General features: G+C 46.9%; 1 protein-coding gene across 1 annotated transcript; it reads left to right on the plus strand.

Moving 5' to 3' along the window:
• The first annotated feature begins 1,963 nt into the window (after positions 1–1,963).
• Positions 1,964–20,192, plus strand: LOC129831889 (patatin-like phospholipase domain-containing protein 2). The gene is made up of 8 exons (XM_055895444.1): positions 1,964–2,895; positions 4,591–4,656; positions 4,931–5,143; positions 17,202–17,262; positions 18,112–18,477; positions 18,613–18,727; positions 18,995–19,096; positions 19,619–20,192. The coding sequence occupies exons 1-8, from the start codon at positions 2,587–2,589 to the stop codon at positions 19,635–19,637; spliced, it is 1,251 nt and encodes a 416-aa protein (XP_055751419.1). The 5' UTR covers positions 1,964–2,586; the 3' UTR covers positions 19,638–20,192.
• Positions 20,193–20,600: the final 408 nt, after the last annotated feature.

Here is a 20,600-nt window from a genome sequence, read left to right on the forward strand (position 1 = left end):
ACAAGATCTGTGTCTTTCATTAGCTGTATTGGACTTTAACCTGTCTAGGATCAGCGTGCCGCTAGCGGCACACCCCCCCCCCCCCCCCCCCCCACTGAAAAACCAGTGCCGCGAAATTCCAAAAAAATATTTTTTTTAAATATTTAACTTTCACACATTAAAGTCCAATACAGCTAATGAAAGACACAGATCTTGTGAATCCAGTCAACATGTCCGATTTTTAAAATGTTTTACAGGGAAGACACAATATGTAAAGATGTACATCTATTACCTAAAAACACATTAGCATAATCCACCATCTTTTATTTGTCCACCAACACCAGTAGCCATCACCAATTCGGCTAAACTAAGATATTTATAGCCCCTAACCAACAAAAAAACTCATCCGATGACAGTCTGATAACATATTTATGGTATGGGATAGGTTTTGTTAGAAAAAAGTGCATATTTCAGGTAGATGGCATAGGTTACAATTGCACCCACCGTCACAAATGGACTAGAAAAACTACATTGAGCAACGTGTTTACCTACTTACTAATCATCAAACATTTCGTAAAAATACACAGCATACACGAATCGAAAGACACAGATCCTGTGAATACAGACAATATTTCAGATTTTCTAAGTGTCTTACAGCGAAAACACAATAAATCGTTATATTAGCATAGCACATAGCACATAGCAGCCCAGCATTGATTCTAGCCAAAGTGAGCGATAACGTCAACATCGCCAAAAATATATTAATTTTTTCACTAACCTTCTCAGAATTCTTCAGATGACACTCCTGTAACATCATATTACACAATCCATATAGAGTTTGATCGAAAATGTTTATATTTAGCCACCAAAATCATGGTTAGACAATGTGAAATGTAGCTCAGCTGGTCAGAAAATGTCCTTGCGCCACTTAGACAGTGATCTACTCTTATACATAAATACTCATAAACGTGACTAAAAAATATAGGGTGGACAGGGATTGATAGACAATTTAATTCTTAATACAATTGCGGAATTACATTTTTTAATTTATCCTTACTTTTCAATACAGTTTGCGCCAAGCGAAGCTACGTCAAAAAACATGGCGTCCTAAGCCACTAAAATGTTTCGACAGAAACACGATTTATCATAATAAAAATGCCCTACTTTGAGCTGTTCTTCCATCAGTATCTTGGGCAAAGGATCCTTTCTTGGGAGTAATCGTCTTTTGGTGGAAAGCTGTCCTCTTGCCATGTGGAAATGCCAACTGCGTTCGGGATGAACTGAAAGCGTACCTAGCTATTCACAGCGTTAAAGAAATAAATGTCCCAAAATCGCACTAAACGGATATAAATTGCTATAAAACGCTTTAAATTAACTACCTTATGATGTTTTTAACTCCCATAACGAGTAGAAACATGACCCGAGTAATATTACCCCCTTCACTAATGCTTGGAACAGGTGCGGGCCGGTGTCCTCTAGGCGCATGACGCAGCTCCAAAAGAATGACTAGCCTCAGGGTTTTTTCATTTGTAGTGCCTGTGAACGCGCAATCGACCCCATTGAAATCGTCATCACGTAAAGGCATCCAGGGGAAGACGTAAGCAGTGTCTGTATAGTCATAGCAATAACAGTGCCCTTTTAACTGACTTCAGAACAGTGGCCAACATTTCTGAAATCTGACTCCATGTCAGGGAAATTGCTGTAGAATGGGCTCTGTTCCACTTAGAGACAAAATTTCAACTCCTATAGAAACTATAGACTGTTTTCTATCCAATAATAATAATAATATGCATATTGTACGATCAAGGATTTTGTGGGAAGCCGTTTCAAAAATTACCCAATTAGCATAAATAGTCTCAACAGCGCCCCCATCCTCAACAGGATAACTTCTTATGGCTGAGATCCCGTTAACGGGATCGACTTGACAACAGCCAGTGAAAGTGCAGGACGCCAAATTCAAACAACAGAAATCTCATAATAAACATTGATAAAATGTTAAGACATCATTCAAACAGTTTTCAGAGTGTTTTCTATCCAAATCTACCAATACTACGCATATCTTAGCTTCTGGGACTGAGTAGCAGGCAGTTTCCTCCATAAGATGTTTAAAAAGGATTTGTCAGAAGATTGTCGGCTTGATTCATGATGATGACTGCTAGATCAAATTTTGAAAGCATGATGTTGACATGATCACTACAATCAAAGCTACTGTAGATATAACGTGATTTGATGTCATTTTATCTGTGGCCAATGACCTTGAGCCTTCTTGGATGAGCACTTCTAATGTAACGCTATGGCAGCACCCAAGGGGCTTGAATATTCAAGCTCTACCCTAGACTTGGCGGTAACGTGGTGTCCCCATGGGTGACAGAACACTGAGCCAATCACGGCGAAACTAGAGAACATTACCAACTCCTGGCTGACCCACCACCACAGAAAGCACTGAGCTAAGCTGAAATACCTGAATTGGAATTTTGTGGGTCCCAGTATGTGAGGTATGATTGTAGCCAAGAGAGTGCATTGCCCTCAACACCCAGACCCTGATGGAATGTGAGATGCATTGATTCATGGTTTAATCACACTGCAAGTGTAGCTTACATCTGTGCCATGCAGACTGTATGTCATGCTGACTGTCTATGCCTGTCTCTCTGTGCCTCTGTCTGTGTGTGTGCTGTGTTGACTGTGTGTCATGCAGACATGATGCGTGATGAGATGCTGAGGTTTGCGCTGCAGAGGAGGGGGCCACTGCAACCGGCGGGGAACGTGTTTGTGTGGATAGAAGGTCTGTTGCGCCGCTCGCTACCAGACGACGCCCACATCCGGGCCAGTGGACGCCTCGCCGTCGTCATGACGCGCATCCCAGATGGACAGAATACTGTGGTGTCAGAGTTCACATCCCGAGAGGACGTTGTGCAGGTGTTTGGGCGGGGGTTAAGTGCGTGTGCTTTGCTATAGACTATGACATTAACCTCTCTAGGGTACGTGAGACGGTAGCGTTCCACCTCTTCAACAGCCAGTGAAACTGCAGGGCGCCAAATTCAAAACAACAGAAATCCCATAATTAAAATTCCTCAAACATACATGTATTTTACACCATTTTAAAGATACACTTGTTGTAAATCCAGACACAGTGTCCGATTTCAAAAAGGCTTTACGACGAAAGCACACCAAACGATTATGTTAGGTGAGTGCCTATTCACAGAATAACACAGCCATTTTTCCAGCCAAAGAGAGGATTCACAAAAAGCAGAAATATAGATAAAATGAATCACTAACCTTTGATGATCTTCATCAGATGACACTCATAGGACTTCATGTTACACAATACATGTATGTTTTGTTCGGTAAAGTTCATATTTATGTCCAAAAATCTGAGTTTACATTGGTGCCTTATGTTCAGAAGTTCCAAAATGTTCTTTGATTTTGTAGAGAGCCACATCAATTTTCAGGAATACTCATAATAAACATTGCTAAAAGATACTCATAATAAACATTGCTAAAAGATACAACTGTTATGCATGGCATTTTAGATGCACTTCTCCTTAATGCAACCGCTGTGTGAGATTTCAAAAAAGCTTTACGAAAAAAGCTAACCATGCAATAAACTGAGTCGGCGCTCAGAGCCCAAGCTCAAGCTCAAGACACAAATATAGCCGCCATATTATGCAGTCAACAGAAGTCAGAAGTAACATTATAAACATTCACTTACCTTTGATGATCTTCATCAGAATGCACTCCCAGGAATCCCAGTTACACAATAAATGTTTGTTTTGTTTGATAATGTCCGTCATTTATGTCCAAATTCCTTCTTGTTGTTCTAGCGTTCAGTACACTTTCCAAACTCACGAAGCGCGGGCAGTTCCAGCGGAAAGTACGGACGAAAACTTTAAAAAGTTGTATTACAGTCCATAAAAACATGACAAACGTATTGAAGTATTGAATCAATCTTTAGGATGTTTTTAACATAATTCTTCAATAATGTTCCAACCGGAGTATTCCATTGTCTTCAGAATTGCGATGGAACAGAGCTCGCTCTCACGTGAACGCGCATGGTCAGAGCATGGTCACCTCATGGCAGACCTGACTCATTCCTCTCTCCTTCGGCCCCACTAAACAGTAGAGGCATCAGACAAGGTTCTAACAACTGTTGACATCTAGTGGAAGCCTTAGGAAGTGCAACATTACCAATATCCCACTGTATCTTCAATAGGAGCTGAGTTGAAAATCGACCAACCTCAGATTTCCCACTTCCTGGTTGGATTTTCTCAGGTTTTTGCCTGCCTGATGAGTTCTGGTTTACTCACAGACATCATTCAAACAGTTTTAGAAACTTCAGAGTGTTTTCTATCCAAATATACTAATACTATGCATATTCTAGCTTTTATGGCTTTATAGCAGGCCATTTACTCTGGGCATGCTTTTCATCCGGACGTGAAAATACTGCCCCCTACCCCAAAGAAGTTAAGAAAGCTAATATTTTGTGTAAATCTCAGTTGACCCTTGTTCACCCTAAAGCATTTGATAGAAGAATCAACATGTGAAGAACTTGGTCATACTGTCTGTATATTAGGCAGTGATGTTTAACTGCATTCCTATTTTCCCTACATGGAGGCTCTGTTGTGCAGCTGCTTTATCCCTGGGTACCATGGTATACAGCCACCGTCTTACAAAGGAGTGGTGAGTGCTCACACTGCTCACTGTCTGTAGGCTAATAATAATCCTAATATACTTTCACTTAATGCACACCCTCAAACACTTTTACACCTGCATGCAAGACATACACACTCCAGTCAGGCTATCAACAAATGTTTTACAATTTTGTTGTAGCCCTGAACTAGCACATCTGATTCAAGTAGTCAAGGGATTGATGATTAGTTGAGAGGTTGAATCAGGTATGCTATCTCTGGAATAGAAAAATAATGCTAAAAAAGCTGTATGTGTTGTCTCACAGCATTATGTGGACGGTGGTTTGTCCAGTATCCAGCCAACTCACTCCTCTCCCTATGCACACACCCTCACTGTGTCACCATTCGCTGGAGAGGCGGACATCTGTCCACCAGACCCTGGCTCCATGTATGTCATCGTCATGAGCGGCATGCCCCTCAACTGCAGTGTGGCCAACGTTTACCGGATCCTTGAAGCCCTCTACCCCTACAACTGGGAGGTTGGACCCCAAAACAACTCTTACTCTCTCTACCCAGCCCTCTACCTCTCCACCCAGCCCTCTACCTCTCTACCCAGCCCTCTACCTCTCTACCCAGCCCTCTACCTCTATACCCAGGCCTCTACCTCTCCACCCAGGCCTCTACCTCTCTACCCAGCCCTCTACCTCTCCACCCAGGCCTCTACCTCTCTACCCAGCCCTCTACCTCTCTACCCAGGCCTCTACCTCTCTACCCAGCCCTCTACCTCTCTACCCAGCCCTCTACCTCTCTACCCAGGCCTCTACCTCTCCACCCAGGCCTCTACCTCTCTACCCAGCCCTCTACCTCTCCACCCAGGCCTCTACCTCTCCAGCAAGCCCTCTAACACTCCACCCAGCCCTCTACCTCTCCACCCAGCCCTCTACCTCTCCACCCAGGCCTCTATCTCTCCAGCAAGCCTTCTACCCCTCCACCAAGCCCTCTACCACTCCACCCAGCCCTTTACCTCTCCACCCAGCCCTCTACCCATTCACCCAGCACTCCACCGAGCCTTTTGCCCCTCCACCCAGGCCTCTACCTCTCCAGCAAGCCCTCTACCCCTCCACCAAGCCCTCTAACACTCCACCCAGCCCTCTACCACTCCACCCAGCCCTTTACCTCTCCACCCAGCCCTCTACCCATTCACCCAGACCTCCACCGAGCCTTCTGCCCCTCCACCCAGCCCTCTACCTCTCCACCCAGGCCTCTACCTCTCCAGCAAGCCCTCTACCCCTCCACCAAGCCATCTAACACTCCGCCCAGCCCTCTACCACTCCACCCAGCCCTTTACCTCTCCACCCAGCCCTCTACCCATTCACCCAGCCCTCCACGAGGCTTCTGCCCCTCCACCCAGCCCTCTACCTTTCCAACCAGCCCTCTACTCCTTCCCCTAGACCCCAAAACAACCTTGATACCGCTCCACCTAGCCCTCTACCTCGCCACCTAGCCTTCTACCTCTCCAACGAGCCTTCTACCTCTCCACCCAGCCCTCTACTCCTTCCCCTAGACCCCAAAACAACCCCTAACCTCCTTCCCCTAGACCCCAAAACAACCTCGATACCTCTAGACCCAGCCCTCTACTCTTACCCCCTTCCCCTAGACATGACAACAACCCCCTTCCCATAGACCTGACAACAACCCCCTTCCCATAGACATGAAAACAACACCCTTCCCCTAGACCTGACAACACCCCCCTTCCCGTAGACCTGACAACAACCCCCTTCCCATAGACCTGACAACAACCCCCTTCCCCTAGACCTGACAACAACCCCATTCCCATAGACCTGACATGAAAACAACCCCCTTCCCCTAGACCTGACAACAACCCCCTTCCCCTAGACCTGACAACAGCTCCCTTCCCATAAACCTGATAACAACCCCCTTCCCATAGACCTGACAACAACCCCCTTCCCATAGACCTGACAACAACCCCCTTCCCATGGACATGAAAACAACCCCCTTCCCCTAGACCTGACAACAACCCCCTTCCCGTAGACCTGACAACAACCCCCTTCCCATAGACCTGACAACAACCCCCTTCCCATGGACATGAAAACAACCCCCTTCCCCTAGACCTGACAACAACCCCCTTCCCCTAGACCTGACAACAACCCCCTTCCCAAAGACCTGAAAACGATCCCCTTCCCCTAGACATGACAACAACCCCGTTCCCATAGACCTGACAACAATCCCCTTCCCCTAGACCTGACATCAACTCCCTTCCCCTAGACCTGACAACAACCCCCTTCCCCTAGACCTGACAACAACCCCCTTCCCCTAGACCTGACAACAACCCCCTTCCCCTAGACCTGAAAACAACCCCCATCCCATAGACCTGACAACAACCCCCTTCCCCTAGACCTGAAAACAACCCCCTTCCCCTAGACCTGACAACAACCCCCATCCCATAGATCTGACAACAATCCCCTTCCTATAGACCTGACAATAACCCCCTTCGCCTAGACCTGACAACAACCCCCTTCCCATAGACCTGACAACAACCCCCTTCCCATGGACATGAAAACACCCCCCTTCCCCTAGACCTGAAAACAAACCCCATCCCATAGACCTGACAACAACCCCCTTCCCCTAGAACTGACAACAACCCCCTTCCCCTAGACCTGACAACAACCCCCTTCCCCTAGACCTGACAACAACCCCCTTCCCCTAGACCTGACAACAACCCCCTTCCCATAGACCTGACAACAACCCCCTTCCCCTAGAACTGACAACAACCCCCTTCCCCTAGACCTGACAACAACCCCCTTCCCCTAGACCTGACAACAATCCCCTTCCCCTAGACCTGAAAACAACCCCCTTCCCCTAGACCTGACAACAACCCCCTTCCCATAGACCTGACAACAACCCCCTTCCCCTAGACCTGACAACAGCCCCCTTCCCATAGACCTGACAACAACCCCCTTCCCCTAGACCTGACAACAACCCCCTTCCCATGGACATGAAAACAACCCCCTTCCCCTAGACCTGACAACAACCCCCTTCCCCTAGACCTGAAAACAACCCCCTTCCCATAGACCTGACAACAACCCCCTTCCCATGGACATGAAAACAACCCCCTTCCCCTAGACCTGACAACAACCCCCTTCCCGTAGACCTGACAACAACCCCCTTCCCAAAGACCTGAAAACGATCCCCTTCCCATAGACATGACAACAACCCCCTTCCCATAGACCTGACAACAATCCCCTTCCCCTAGACCTGACATCAACTCCCTTCCCCTAGACCTGACAACAACCCCCTTCCCCTAGACCTGACAACAACCCCCTTCCCCTAGACCTGACAACAACCCCCTTCCCCTAGACCTGACAACAACCCCCTTCCCCTAGACCTGACAACAACCCCCTTCCCCTAGACCTGAAAACAACCCCCATCCCATAGACCTGACAACAACCCCCTTCCCCTAGACCTGAAAACAACCCCCTTCCCCTAGACCTGACAACAACCCCCATCCCATAGATCTGACAACAATCCCCTTCCCATAGACCTGACAATAACCCCCTTCCCCTAGACCTGACAACAACCCCCTTCCCATAGACCTGACAACAACCCCCTTCCCATGGACATGAAAACACCCCCCTTCCCCTAGACCTGAAAACAAACCCCATCCCATAGACCTGACAACAACCCCCTTCCCATAGACCTGACAACAACCCCCTTCCCATAGACCTGACAACAACCCCCTTCCCCTAGAACTGACAACAACCCCCTTCCCCTAGACCTGACAACAACCCCCTTCCCCTAGACCTGACAACAACCTTGATACCGCTCCACCTAGCCCTCTACCTCGCCACCTAGCCTTCTACCTCTCCAACGAGCCTTCTACCTCTCCACCCAGCCCTCTACTCCTTCCCCTAGACCCCAAAACAACCCCTAACCTCCTTCCCCTAGACCCCAAAACAACCTCGATACCTCTAGACCCAGCCCTCTACTCTTACCCCCTTCCCCTAGACATGACAACAACCCCCTTCCCATAGACCTGACAACAACCCCCTTCCCATAGACATGAAAACAACACCCTTCCCCTAGACCTGACAACACCCCCCTTCCCGTAGACCTGACAACAACCCCCTTCCCATAGACCTGACAACAACCCCCTTCCCCTAGACCTGACAACAACCCCATTCCCATAGACCTGACATGAAAACAACCCCCTTCCCCTAGACCTGACAACAACCCCCTTCCCCTAGACCTGACAACAGCTCCCTTCCCATAAACCTGATAACAACCCCCTTCCCATAGACCTGACAACAACCCCCTTCCCATAGACCTGACAACAACCCCCTTCCCATGGACATGAAAACAACCCCCTTCCCCTAGACCTGACAACAACCCCCTTCCCGTAGACCTGACAACAACCCCCTTCCCATAGACCTGACAACAACCCCCTTCCCATGGACATGAAAACAACCCCCTTCCCCTAGACCTGACAACAACCCCCTTCCCCTAGACCTGACAACAACCCCCTTCCCAAAGACCTGAAAACGATCCCCTTCCCCTAGACATGACAACAACCCCCTTCCCATAGACCTGACAACAATCCCCTTCCCCTAGACCTGACATCAACTCCCTTCCCCTAGACCTGACAACAACCCCCTTCCCCTAGACCTGACAACAACCCCCTTCCCCTAGACCTGACAACAACCCCCTTCCCCTAGACCTGAAAACAACCCCCATCCCATAGACCTGACAACAACCCCCTTCCCCTAGACCTGAAAACAACCCCCTTCCCCTAGACCTGACAACAACCCCCATCCCATAGATCTGACAACAATCCCCTTCCCATAGACCTGAAAATAACCCCCTTCGCCTAGACCTGACAACAACCCCCTTCCCATAGACCTGACAACAACCCCCTTCCCATGGACATGAAAACACCCCCCTTCCCCTAGACCTGAAAACAAACCCCATCCCATAGACCTGACAACAACCCCCTTCCCCTAGAACTGACAACAACCCCCTTCCCCTAGACCTGACAACAACCCCCTTCCCCTAGACCTGACAACAACCCCCTTCCCCTAGACCTGACAACAACCCCCTTCCCATAGACCTGACAACAACCCCCTTCCCCTAGAACTGACAACAACCCCCTTCCCCTAGACCTGACAACAACCCCCTTCCCCTAGACCTGACAACAATCCCCTTCCCCTAGACCTAAAAACAACCCCCTTCCCCTAGACCTGACAACAACCCCCTTCCATAGACCTGACAACAACCCCCTTCCCCTAGACCTGACAACAACCCCCTTCCCATAGACCTGACAACAACCCCCTTCCCCTAGACCTGACAACAGCCCCCTTCCCATAGACCTGACAACAACCCCCTTCCCCTAGACCTGACAACAACCCCCTTCCCATGGACATGAAAACAACCCCCTTCCCCTAGACCTGACAACAACCCCCTTCCCGTAGACCTGACAACAACCCCCTTCCCATAGACCTGACAACAACCCCCTTCCCATGGACATGAAAACAACCCCCTTCCCCTAGACCTGACAACAACCCCCTTCCCGTAGACCTGACAACAACCCCCTTCCCAAAGACCTGAAAACGATCCCCTTCCCATAGACATGACAACAACCCCCTTCCCATAGACCTGACAACAATCCCCTTCCCCTAGACCTGACATCAACTCCCTTCCCCTAGACCTGACAACAACCCCCTTCCCCTAGACCTGACAACAACCCCCTTCCCCTAGACCTGACAACAACCCCCTTCCCCTAGACCTGACAACAACCCCCTTCCCCTAGACCTGACAACAACCCCCTTCCCCTAGACCTGAAAACAACCCCCATCCCATAGACCTGACAACAACCCCCTTCCCCTAGACCTGAAAACAACCCCCTTTCCCTAGACCTGACAACAACCCCCATCCCATAGATCTGACAACAATCCCCTTCCCATAGACCTGACAATAACCCCCTTCCCCTAGACCTGACAACAACCCCCTTCCCATAGACCTGACAACAACCCCCTTCCCATGGACATGAAAACACCCCCCTTCCCCTAGACCTGAAAACAAACCCCATCCCATAGACCTGACAACAACCCCCTTCCCATAGACCTGACAACAACCCCCTTCCCATAGACCTGAGAACCACCCCCTTCCCCTAGAACTGACAACAACCCCCTTCCCCTAGACCTGACAACAACCCCCTTCCCCTAGACCTGACAACAACCCCCATTCCCCTAGACCTGACAACAACCCCCTTCCCATAGACCTGACAACAAATCCCTTCCCCTAGAACTGACAACAACCCCCTTCCCCTAGACCTGACAACAACCCCCTTCCCATAGACCTGACAACAACCCCCTTCCCCTAGAACTGACAACAACCCCCTTCCCCTAGACCTGACAACAACCCCCTTCCCCTAGAACTGACAACAACCCCCTTCCCCTAGAACTGACAACAACCCCCTTCCCCTAGACCTGACAACAACCCCCTTCCCCTAGACCTGACAACAACCCCCTTCCCATAGACCTGACAACAACCCCCTTCCCCTAGACCTGACAACAATCCCCTTCCCCTAGACCTGAAAACAACCCCCTTCCCCTAGACCTGACAACAACCCCCTTCCATAGACCTGACAACAACCCCCTTCCCCTAGACCTGACAACAACCCCCTTCCCCTAACCCCGACAACAACCCCCTTCCCCTAGACCTGACAACAACCCCCTTCCCCTAGACCTGACAACAACCCCCTTCCCCTAAACCTGACAACAACCCCCTTCCCCTAGACCTGACAACAACCCCCTTCCCCTAGACCTGACAACAACCCCCTTCCCCTAGACCTGACAACAACCCCCTTCCCCTAGACCTGACAACAACCCCCTTCCCCTAGACCTGACAACAACCCCCTTCCCCTAGACCTGACAACAACCCCCTTCCCCTAGACCTGACAACAACCCCCATCCCATAGATCTGACAACAATCCCCTTCCCATAGACCTGACAATAACCCCCTTCCCCTAGACCTGACAACAACCCCCTTCCCATAGACCTGACAACAACCCCCTTCCCATGGACATGAAAACACCCCCCTTCCCCTAGACCTGAAAACAAACCCCATCCCATAGACCTGACAACAACCCCCTTCCCATAGACCTGACAACAACCCCCTTCCCATAGACCTGACAACAACCCCCTTCCCCTAGAACTGACAACAACCCCCTTCCCCTAGACCTGACAACAACCCCCTTCCCCTAGACCTGACAACAACCCCCTTCCCATAGACCTGACAACAACCCCCTTCCCCTAGAACTGACAACAACCCCCTTCCCCTAGACCTGACAACAACCCCCTTCCCATAGACCTGACAACAACCCCCTTCCCCTAGAACTGACAACAACCCCCTTCCCCTAGACCTGACAACAACCCCCTTCCCCTAGAACTGACAACAACCCCCTTCCCCTAGAACTGACAACAACCCCCTTCCCCTAGACCTGACAACAACCCCCTTCCCCTAGACCTGACAACAACCCCCTTCCCATAGACCTGACAACAACCCCCTTCCCCTAGACCTGACAACAATCCCCTTCCCCTAGACCTGAAAACAACCCCCTTCCCCTAGACCTGACAACAACCCCCTTCCATAGACCTGACAACAACCCCCTTCCCCTAGACCTGACAACAACCCCCTTCCCCTAACCCCGACAACAACCCCCTTCCCCTAGACCTGACAACAACCCCCTTCCCCTAGACCTGACAACAACCCCCTTCCCCTAAACCTGACAACAACCCCCTTCCCCTAGACCTGACAACAACCCCCTTCCCCTAGACCTGACAACAACCCCCTTCCCCTAGACCTGACAACAACCCCCTTCCCCTAGACCTGACAACAACCCCCTTCCCCTAGACCTGACAACAACCCCCTTCCCCTAGACCTGACAACAACCCCCTTCCCCTAGACCTGAAAACAACCCCCTTCCCCTAGACCTGACAACAACCCCCTTCCCCTAGACCTGACAACAACCCCCTTCCCCTAGACCTGACAACAACCCCCTTCCATAGACCTGACAACAACCCCCTTCCCCTAGACCTGACAACAACCCCCTTCCCCTAACCCCGACAACAACCCCCTTCCCCTAGACCTGACAACAACCCCCTTCCCCTAGACCTGACAACAACCCCCTTCCCCTAACCCTGACAACAACCCCCTTCCCCTAGACCTGACAACAACCCCCTTCCCCTAGACCTGACAACAACCCCCTTCCCCTAGACCTGACAACAACCCCCTTCCCCTAACCCTGACAACAACCCCCTTCCCCTAGACCTGACAACAACCCCCTTCCCCTAGACCTGACAACAACCCCCTTCCCCTAGACCTGACAACAACCCCCTTCCCATAGACCTGACAACAACCCCCTTCCCCTAGACCTGACAACAACCCCCTTCCCATAGACCTGACAACAACCCCCTTCCCCTAGACCTGACAACAACCCCCTTCCCATAGACCTGACAACAACCCCCTTCCCCTAGACCTGACAACAAACATGCAAACAATATATCTGCGCTGTGTCTTAGCTAGCCAGACAGTTTTAGAGGAATGATTCCATACATGTTTCAAGTTAACTACCAATATGCCAACATTTCATTCAAACAATGTAATCAATCCACAGCCATACACTGACTCAAATCAGTATATGATAGGACTTAGACAAGTTTTAAATTCAACAAGTTTCATATAATAGCGCTCACTGCTTTCCAAGAAAAGAAAAATCTGAGACATTTATGGTCTGTTTACATCTATTTTTGAGACTAAACTGGGTAAAAAAGGGTCCATATCAGGGGACAATACATTTTTTATATTCCGGAGTATACAGACCATTTCCAATGAATGTTTTGAGTTTCGTGGATATGAACCATATACTGACAAATTCTGAATCCCGATGTGTCTTTTCAACATACTGTGTATGATATTGGGATTACTCCTAATATCACACATGGACAATTCCTGTGGCTGCATATGTGTCATCCTATTTTCTCTCTTCATGTTGACAAATACTGACTGTATGCATCAGATATCTGTGTTTTCCCTGCAAATTCAAGATATGAAGCTTCTCTTAGCTGAGGTCCATATCCTGATCTTGATATGTTTTTTGATATGTTGAAAATAAGTAGTGTTGTAGTGCTACTTTTTTTTAGGTGAGGGAGCGCAAATGTCTTTTAAATGACGTTATCATTTCCTCAATCAAAGTTTGTACTGACAGATGTAGCCTATTGAATAGCCTTTCATTACAGGGCTCTCCAACCCTATTCCAACCCTATACCATCCTGTAAGGTTTCACTCAAACCCCAGTTGTAACTAACCTGATTCATCTTATAAACCAGCTAATTGTGAGCTATTAGGGTTGGAATGAAAACTTAAAGGATGATAGCTCTCCATGAACAAGGTTGTAGAGCCCTGTTAAAGAATACGCATAAAATGCATTCTCCAATTGCAACGTCTGCCTATGCTCACCAATAGCGGTGTGTGGTTAAATCATTGGAGAAGCCAATCCCTCCAAAAAGCCATATTACAACCTATGTGTTGTGATAAATTAGTTGTTTGCTCTATAACATGCCAGTTCATATGCCTTGCAATCGAGATTCTAGGCCTAAAGGCTCAGACAATAAATTCAACCACACCTTTGTTTCATCACAAAACCGGAGAGCAACCTCTTTCAGCTGTAGCCCACAAAGCATATGGCATGTAACCAACAGTTACATAACCTACAGCATGGTCAAGTAAATTAATGTTTCCGACATTTTCAGAATACTAAACAACTATTGATTTAGAACGACGGAGAGTTACCGAATGCACAGAGGTACTGTGACGAGATCCTTAGGTTCATCCGCTGCCATCAACTCATGTTTCAGCATGATAATGCACAGACCAATGTCGCAAGGGTCTGTACACAATTCCTGGAAGCTGAAAATGTCCCCGTTCTTCCATGGCCTGCATACTCACCAGACATATCATCCATGTTTTGGATGCTCTGGATCGAAGTGTATGACAGTGTGTTCCAGTTCCCACCAGTATCCAGCTACTTCGCACAGCCATTGAAAATGAGTGGGACAACATTCCACAGATCACAATCAACAGCCTGATCAACTCTATGCAAAGGAGATGTGTCAAGCTGCATGAGGCAATTGGTGAACTCACAAGATACTGACTGACTGGTTTTCTGATCCATACCCCTACCTTTTTTTGTGACCAACAGATGCATATCTATATTCAAAGTCATGTGTAATCCATAGATTAGGGCCTAATGAATTCATTTCAATTGACTGATATCCTTAAATGAACTGTAACTTAGTAAAATCTTTGAAATTGTTGTGTTTATATTTTTGTTCTGCATAATTTGGAGGACCTGCTCAATAATTTGACAAATATTAAATCCATATCATTATTTTAGACACTAGCTATAATTGTGTATTAACTCTTCATAAAGGTGGGCACAAACCACAAGTTAAAAGTGCTAACTGGTAGCCTAGCAACAAGAATCATATATTTTCTTCTGTGGAGTTACAAATGTCATTTTTCAATTTCTGATGCATCTCATGACTTTTATTTTCCTGCATAAGAAAAAGCAGGAAATGCATCACCTTCACCTCTACTGATATTCATTCCAATTAGAATAGTTTTGGATTAATCCCTGACCAAGATGGCTGCTATTTTCACCCCAAAATTGAACTTTGAGGATTTATGACATGGCCCCTCTAGAAATGTAATGGGATCTCTATGGGTGGAAGCTCATAAGCCTATCAGAAGGATAGGAGGAATGTAGAGCCATCCCTTGCAGTACAGTAAATGTCATAATGCTATATTTGTATTAACTTTTATTACAGTTTTTCCCAATTGTTAACACACGTTTGCTGAAGCTACATCTCAGGTACTCAACTCAAAGCACAAAACAGTGAGCCAATTTCCCCAAACCCCACAGACATCGTGCAAAAAGAAACACAGCAATCAACATAATGTACTCCCTGCTCAAAATGAAACTCATCATACAAATGAGACACACACATCAAATGAATCTAACTTAGTGACAACCCAGATCACACTGACATATTCAAAACACTACTATCAGAACTTATTTCAGTGTAAAGATTAAGATTTTTTGCGAAACTGTATATTGTTTACTCAAACTAGAAAGGACCACAAATGCAAAAAAGTAGGCTACCTGCACAGTTTGATGCACCATAATAATTCCATAATAATTGACTTTGCTGACACTCTGCATTGGACGGTATAGCCTACTGGCTTGGGCTACATTCATCCCTAATTTAGATCAGTTTCTGCTAATAATTTCCGACATTTGGTAGGCCATATTATAATTTCTGACTTTTGGTAGAACATTTGTCATCTATGGTTAGATACATGCAGATCCTCTCCTGTCATCCTGTCCTTCTAGTTCCTCTAGAAGACTAAATAAAGTAGTGCTCACCAGAATAATGTCTTACTTAGATAGAATGAATGCATTATAATCTAGCTAACGCCGGTAAAGTTACCTGGTTTGTTTAGGGACTGGGGAGAAAATGCAACAACTCAAACAGTGGAAAGATTCCTGTGCAAAATGTCTAAATGTCATCAGTTTGACAGGTTTTAAGGAAATAAAAAGCTGATAAAACTATAAAACATTTTTCTGATAAGACTTCAGTTCTTCTTAGGTGCGTATTTTATGTGGTTGAAATACTGTCTGCTCGCATAAGTGTAAAAGATGATACTTAAACACACATTCACATTTTATCAAGAGACGCTGAAAAAAAAATCATATTCCTCCACTCCTGTTCCAAAAAGATAAACTACAAGACAGCTATAAAAACATTACTTCAGATTATTACAACAAGTGATAATAAGTAACTGAGACAATGTCACACTTCAGTGAACTTATTTAACAAGTGTTTTAAACTGCCCTATCGGCAGCAAGGAAAGCAGGTGTAATTTGTTTTGTAAGGTATTCCATATATGTGGTTCATATCTTGCCAGCAGCATACCACCCTGTGTCCCTCTGCTGGCTTGCTTCTGATGCTAAGCAGAGTTGATCCTGGTCAGAGCCTGGATGGGAGACCAGATGCTGCTGTAAGTGGTGTTGGAGGGCCAGTATGAGGCACGAATTACCCTGTGTAGGGGTATGTTAAACAGGTCTCCTGCCTCACTAAAAGATCACATGGCACGTATTGTAAGAGTAGGGGTGTTAACCCTGGTGTCCTGGCTAAATTCCCAATCTTGCTCTCATACTGTTGTAGTCACCTAATCATCCCCAGCTCACAATTGGCTCATTCATCCCCTGTAACTGTTCCCTAGGTTGTTGCTCTAAATGAGAATGTGTCCTCAGTCAACTTACCTGGTAAGAGAAAAATTTACTTAAGGTGGATTTACCAATCATTGTGGAGATGAGTGGGACCTCGAGAGTTAACAACCTTGTGAATGGGTTTGGTATCTCATATTTTTCTATTTCAACAGGGAAATGAGGAATGTTGGATGTGGAGCAATGATTTTCCAGAGTGTTGTTTCTATGACCTTTATCCCTCTCCTCAGGCTTTGGACAAGGCCTACCACAGTGGATACAGCGATGGCCTTCACTTTCTACACACCAGTGGTGGGTCATGTCATGTGTTCTCTGTATAGATGAGTCTTTATGATGGTACAAGAAGATATTATATGACATATAGCTAGTGAGTCATAATCCAATTGTCTGTATCTTTCTATCCTTCACTCTCACTCTGTCTCTCTCTTTCTCTGTCTCTCTCCTCTTCACTGCTATTCTGCCTCTCTCTTTGTCTCTCTGTCTTACTTTCTCTTCACTTCTCCCGGCTTATATCTCTGCCTCTCTCTTTCTCTTCTATTATCTTATCTTCTGCCTCTCTCTCTCTTTCTAAATTGTTGTTGTTGGGGGGATGGGGTTGTATTAGGAATGGATATCAGTAAGAACACGAATCAAGGGTGGGGGGATGGGGTTGTATTAGGAATGGATATCAGTAAGAAAATAAGTAAATAACACAAAGAAATGTGCAGGTTGGTTTGTCTGTCAGACACTGTCCCTCATTTGATGGCAGGCAACAATGTAGCACAGTGACTGCATAGCCTTTATGCTATAGGGAGCCAGGTTTTCCTGTGTCTACCCTTCTCAATGGCAAGGCTGTGCTCACTGGCTGTCCTTTGTCAAGGTTTTGATCAGTAATCATGGTCAAATGGTTTGCCATGGTGTACTGTCAATTTCGGGCCAGATAGCAATGCATTTTGCTTTGTTTCCCAATAGGTGATCTAGTTTTGTGTGTGTCTCTCTCTCTCTCAATTCAATTCAAATCTATTCAAAGGGCTTTGTTGGCATGGGAAACATATATTTACATTGCCAAAGCAAATGAAAGATAATAATAATAATAATCTCTCCTCGCTCTCTCTCTCTCCTCGATCTCTCTCCTCGCACTCTCTCTCCTGTCGCTACCAGACCTGGTCCCATGTCTGCCTCTTCTGAACACTCCATCAGAGCATCAGTCCTCTCCTCCTGACGGTTGGACAGATCTGGAAACAGACTGGGAGGAGGCGAAGGATGTGGAAGAAGAGAAGGAACAAATAGAGACGAGGCAGGAAAAGATTAAGAGAGAGGAGAAAACGAAGGAGGAGAAGGAGGAAGAGGAGGAGGAAGGGGAAGATGAGGAGGAGGAAGAAGAGGAGGAGGAAGAGGAGTGGTCCTCCCTGACAGAGACCAGAGGTGATCAGAGAAATTACTCTCTTGAAGGGGGAGATCTACCCTGGAATCTGACAACCCCAGAGCTGGCCATGTATCTAGCCTTGCCCACCTGGATACACACAGGTACGGTACACACGCACACCGAGTGACATCATGCTAAATAAGTGATAATTCTTTTTTTTTCAGAATACTTGACAGACTGTTATTTTCATCTTAATAAATAAGTGTCATGTTACAAGGCTGTGATTGGTGTTTCAGCGTTGATATGCAACATCATGGGGTTGCTGTGGACCCACACCCCAATGCGTGGGATGTCATACATGCTCCTCCCCTTCACCCTGCCACTCAGCTTCATCCTTGGAAACGTGCATAGGTAACACGCACGCACACACAAACACACAAAGATCGGAAGCTCCCATTTTCTGACCTGATTCCTCTCTCTCGCTCTCTGTCTCTCACTCTCTCTGTGTCTCTCTTTCTCTCTCTCTCTGTCTCTCTCTCTGTCTCTCAATTTAATTCATTTCAAGGGGCTATGTTATGGAAACATATGTTAAGAAGTGCCTATTATTCTCATTGTCTGACCTGATTCCTCTCTCTCTCTGTCTCTCTCTCTCTGTGTGTCTGTGTTTGTGTGTGTCAGGCTGGTTGTACTAGGGTTCTGGATGTGGCAGGACCTACGACAGATCACCTTCTTTATCATCAACACCCTGGTCTCCAGCCTCCACAGAAACCTAGAAGACAGGTACACAGATAGACAGATACACACAGACAAATCAGATATTCATGTTTGTGTGTATCACAAACCGGTGTGCCTGGCGCCTACTACGATACCTTGTTCAAAGGCACTTAAATATTTTGTCTTGCCCATTCACCATCTTAATGGCACACACACAATCCATGTCTCAGTTATCTCAAGGATGAAAAATAGTTATTCATCTACACTGACTGAAGTAGATTTAACAAGTGACTAATGGATCATAGCTTTTACCTGGTCAGTCTATGTCATAATGTTCTGTACACTCAGTGTACATGCATACAGTATGTACTGTCTATATCTGGTGTGTGTGTCATCACCTTGTGTGTCATCACCTTGTATGTTATCACCTTGTGTGTCATCATTTGTGTGTCATCACCTTGTGTGTCATCACTTTGTATGTCATCACCTTGTATGTCATCACCTTATGTGTCAACAACTTGTGTCATCACCTTGTATGTCATCACCTTGTATGTTATCAGCTTGTATGTCATTAACATGCCTCCACAGAAACCTACAAGACAGATAGACAGACAGACCTGGACTACAGGAAAGGTGAGAGCTGGGCTGCGATCTACACAAAACAGTCTGTTCTACACAGTACATTTCTATCAGCATTTTCTTTGTGTTTCTGTGTGTCAGAACCACATGTATATGTTTATATGAAGTGTGTTTTCCTGTGTGTGTGATGTGTGAATGTTCTCAGGGTACTTCCTCCTCTCCTCCTCTGGCTCCTGCTGCTGTTGCTGATGATGATGATGATGATTGTCACACCCTGATCAGTTTCACCAGTCCTTGTTATTGTCTCCACCCCCCTCCAGGCGTCTCTTGTTTTCCCAGTGTATTTATCCCTGTGTTTCCTGTCTCTCTGGGCCAGTTCGTCTTGTATGTCCAATTCAACCAGTGTTTTTTCCCGTTCTCCTATTCTCCTTTGTCTAGTCCTCCCAGTTTTGACCCTTGCCTGTTTCTGGACTCTGTTCCTGCCTTTCCATACTGCCTACCACTCTGTACCTCCTGGACTCTGAACTGGTTTTGACCTTTTGCCTGTCCACGACCATTCTCTTGCCTACTTCTTTTTGGGTTATTAAACATCTAAGACTCCAACCATCTGCCTCCTGTGTCTGCATCTGGGTATCGCCTTGCGTTATGATAAATGTTGATGATGCGGGTGGAGAACGAGGGTCTGGGATAGACCCCAAGGACAGGAGTTCCACCCTCCGCTTCCACCTACACTCCATCTCCTCATCATCCCTCTCTCTTACCTCCTCACAGGACTCCAACCAGTACACGATCTTGCTCCGCTTGGATCTGGAGTGAAGGGATATAGAGAAGGTGGTGGTAAATGGGGGGGATGGAGGCAGAGAAGGATTGGAGACTATCCCCACTGTACCTCTCTGCCCTGGGCTGAAGGAGTGGATGAAGAAAAAGATCTTGGTTGACCCCCTCCCCCCCCCTCATAATAACAACCTTACTGTTGTACTTGTCCTTCATA

This window comes from Salvelinus fontinalis, chromosome 33 (assembly GCF_029448725.1).
Source record: "Salvelinus fontinalis isolate EN_2023a chromosome 33, ASM2944872v1, whole genome shotgun sequence".
Lineage (NCBI taxonomy): Eukaryota > Metazoa > Chordata > Actinopteri > Salmoniformes > Salmonidae > Salvelinus > Salvelinus fontinalis.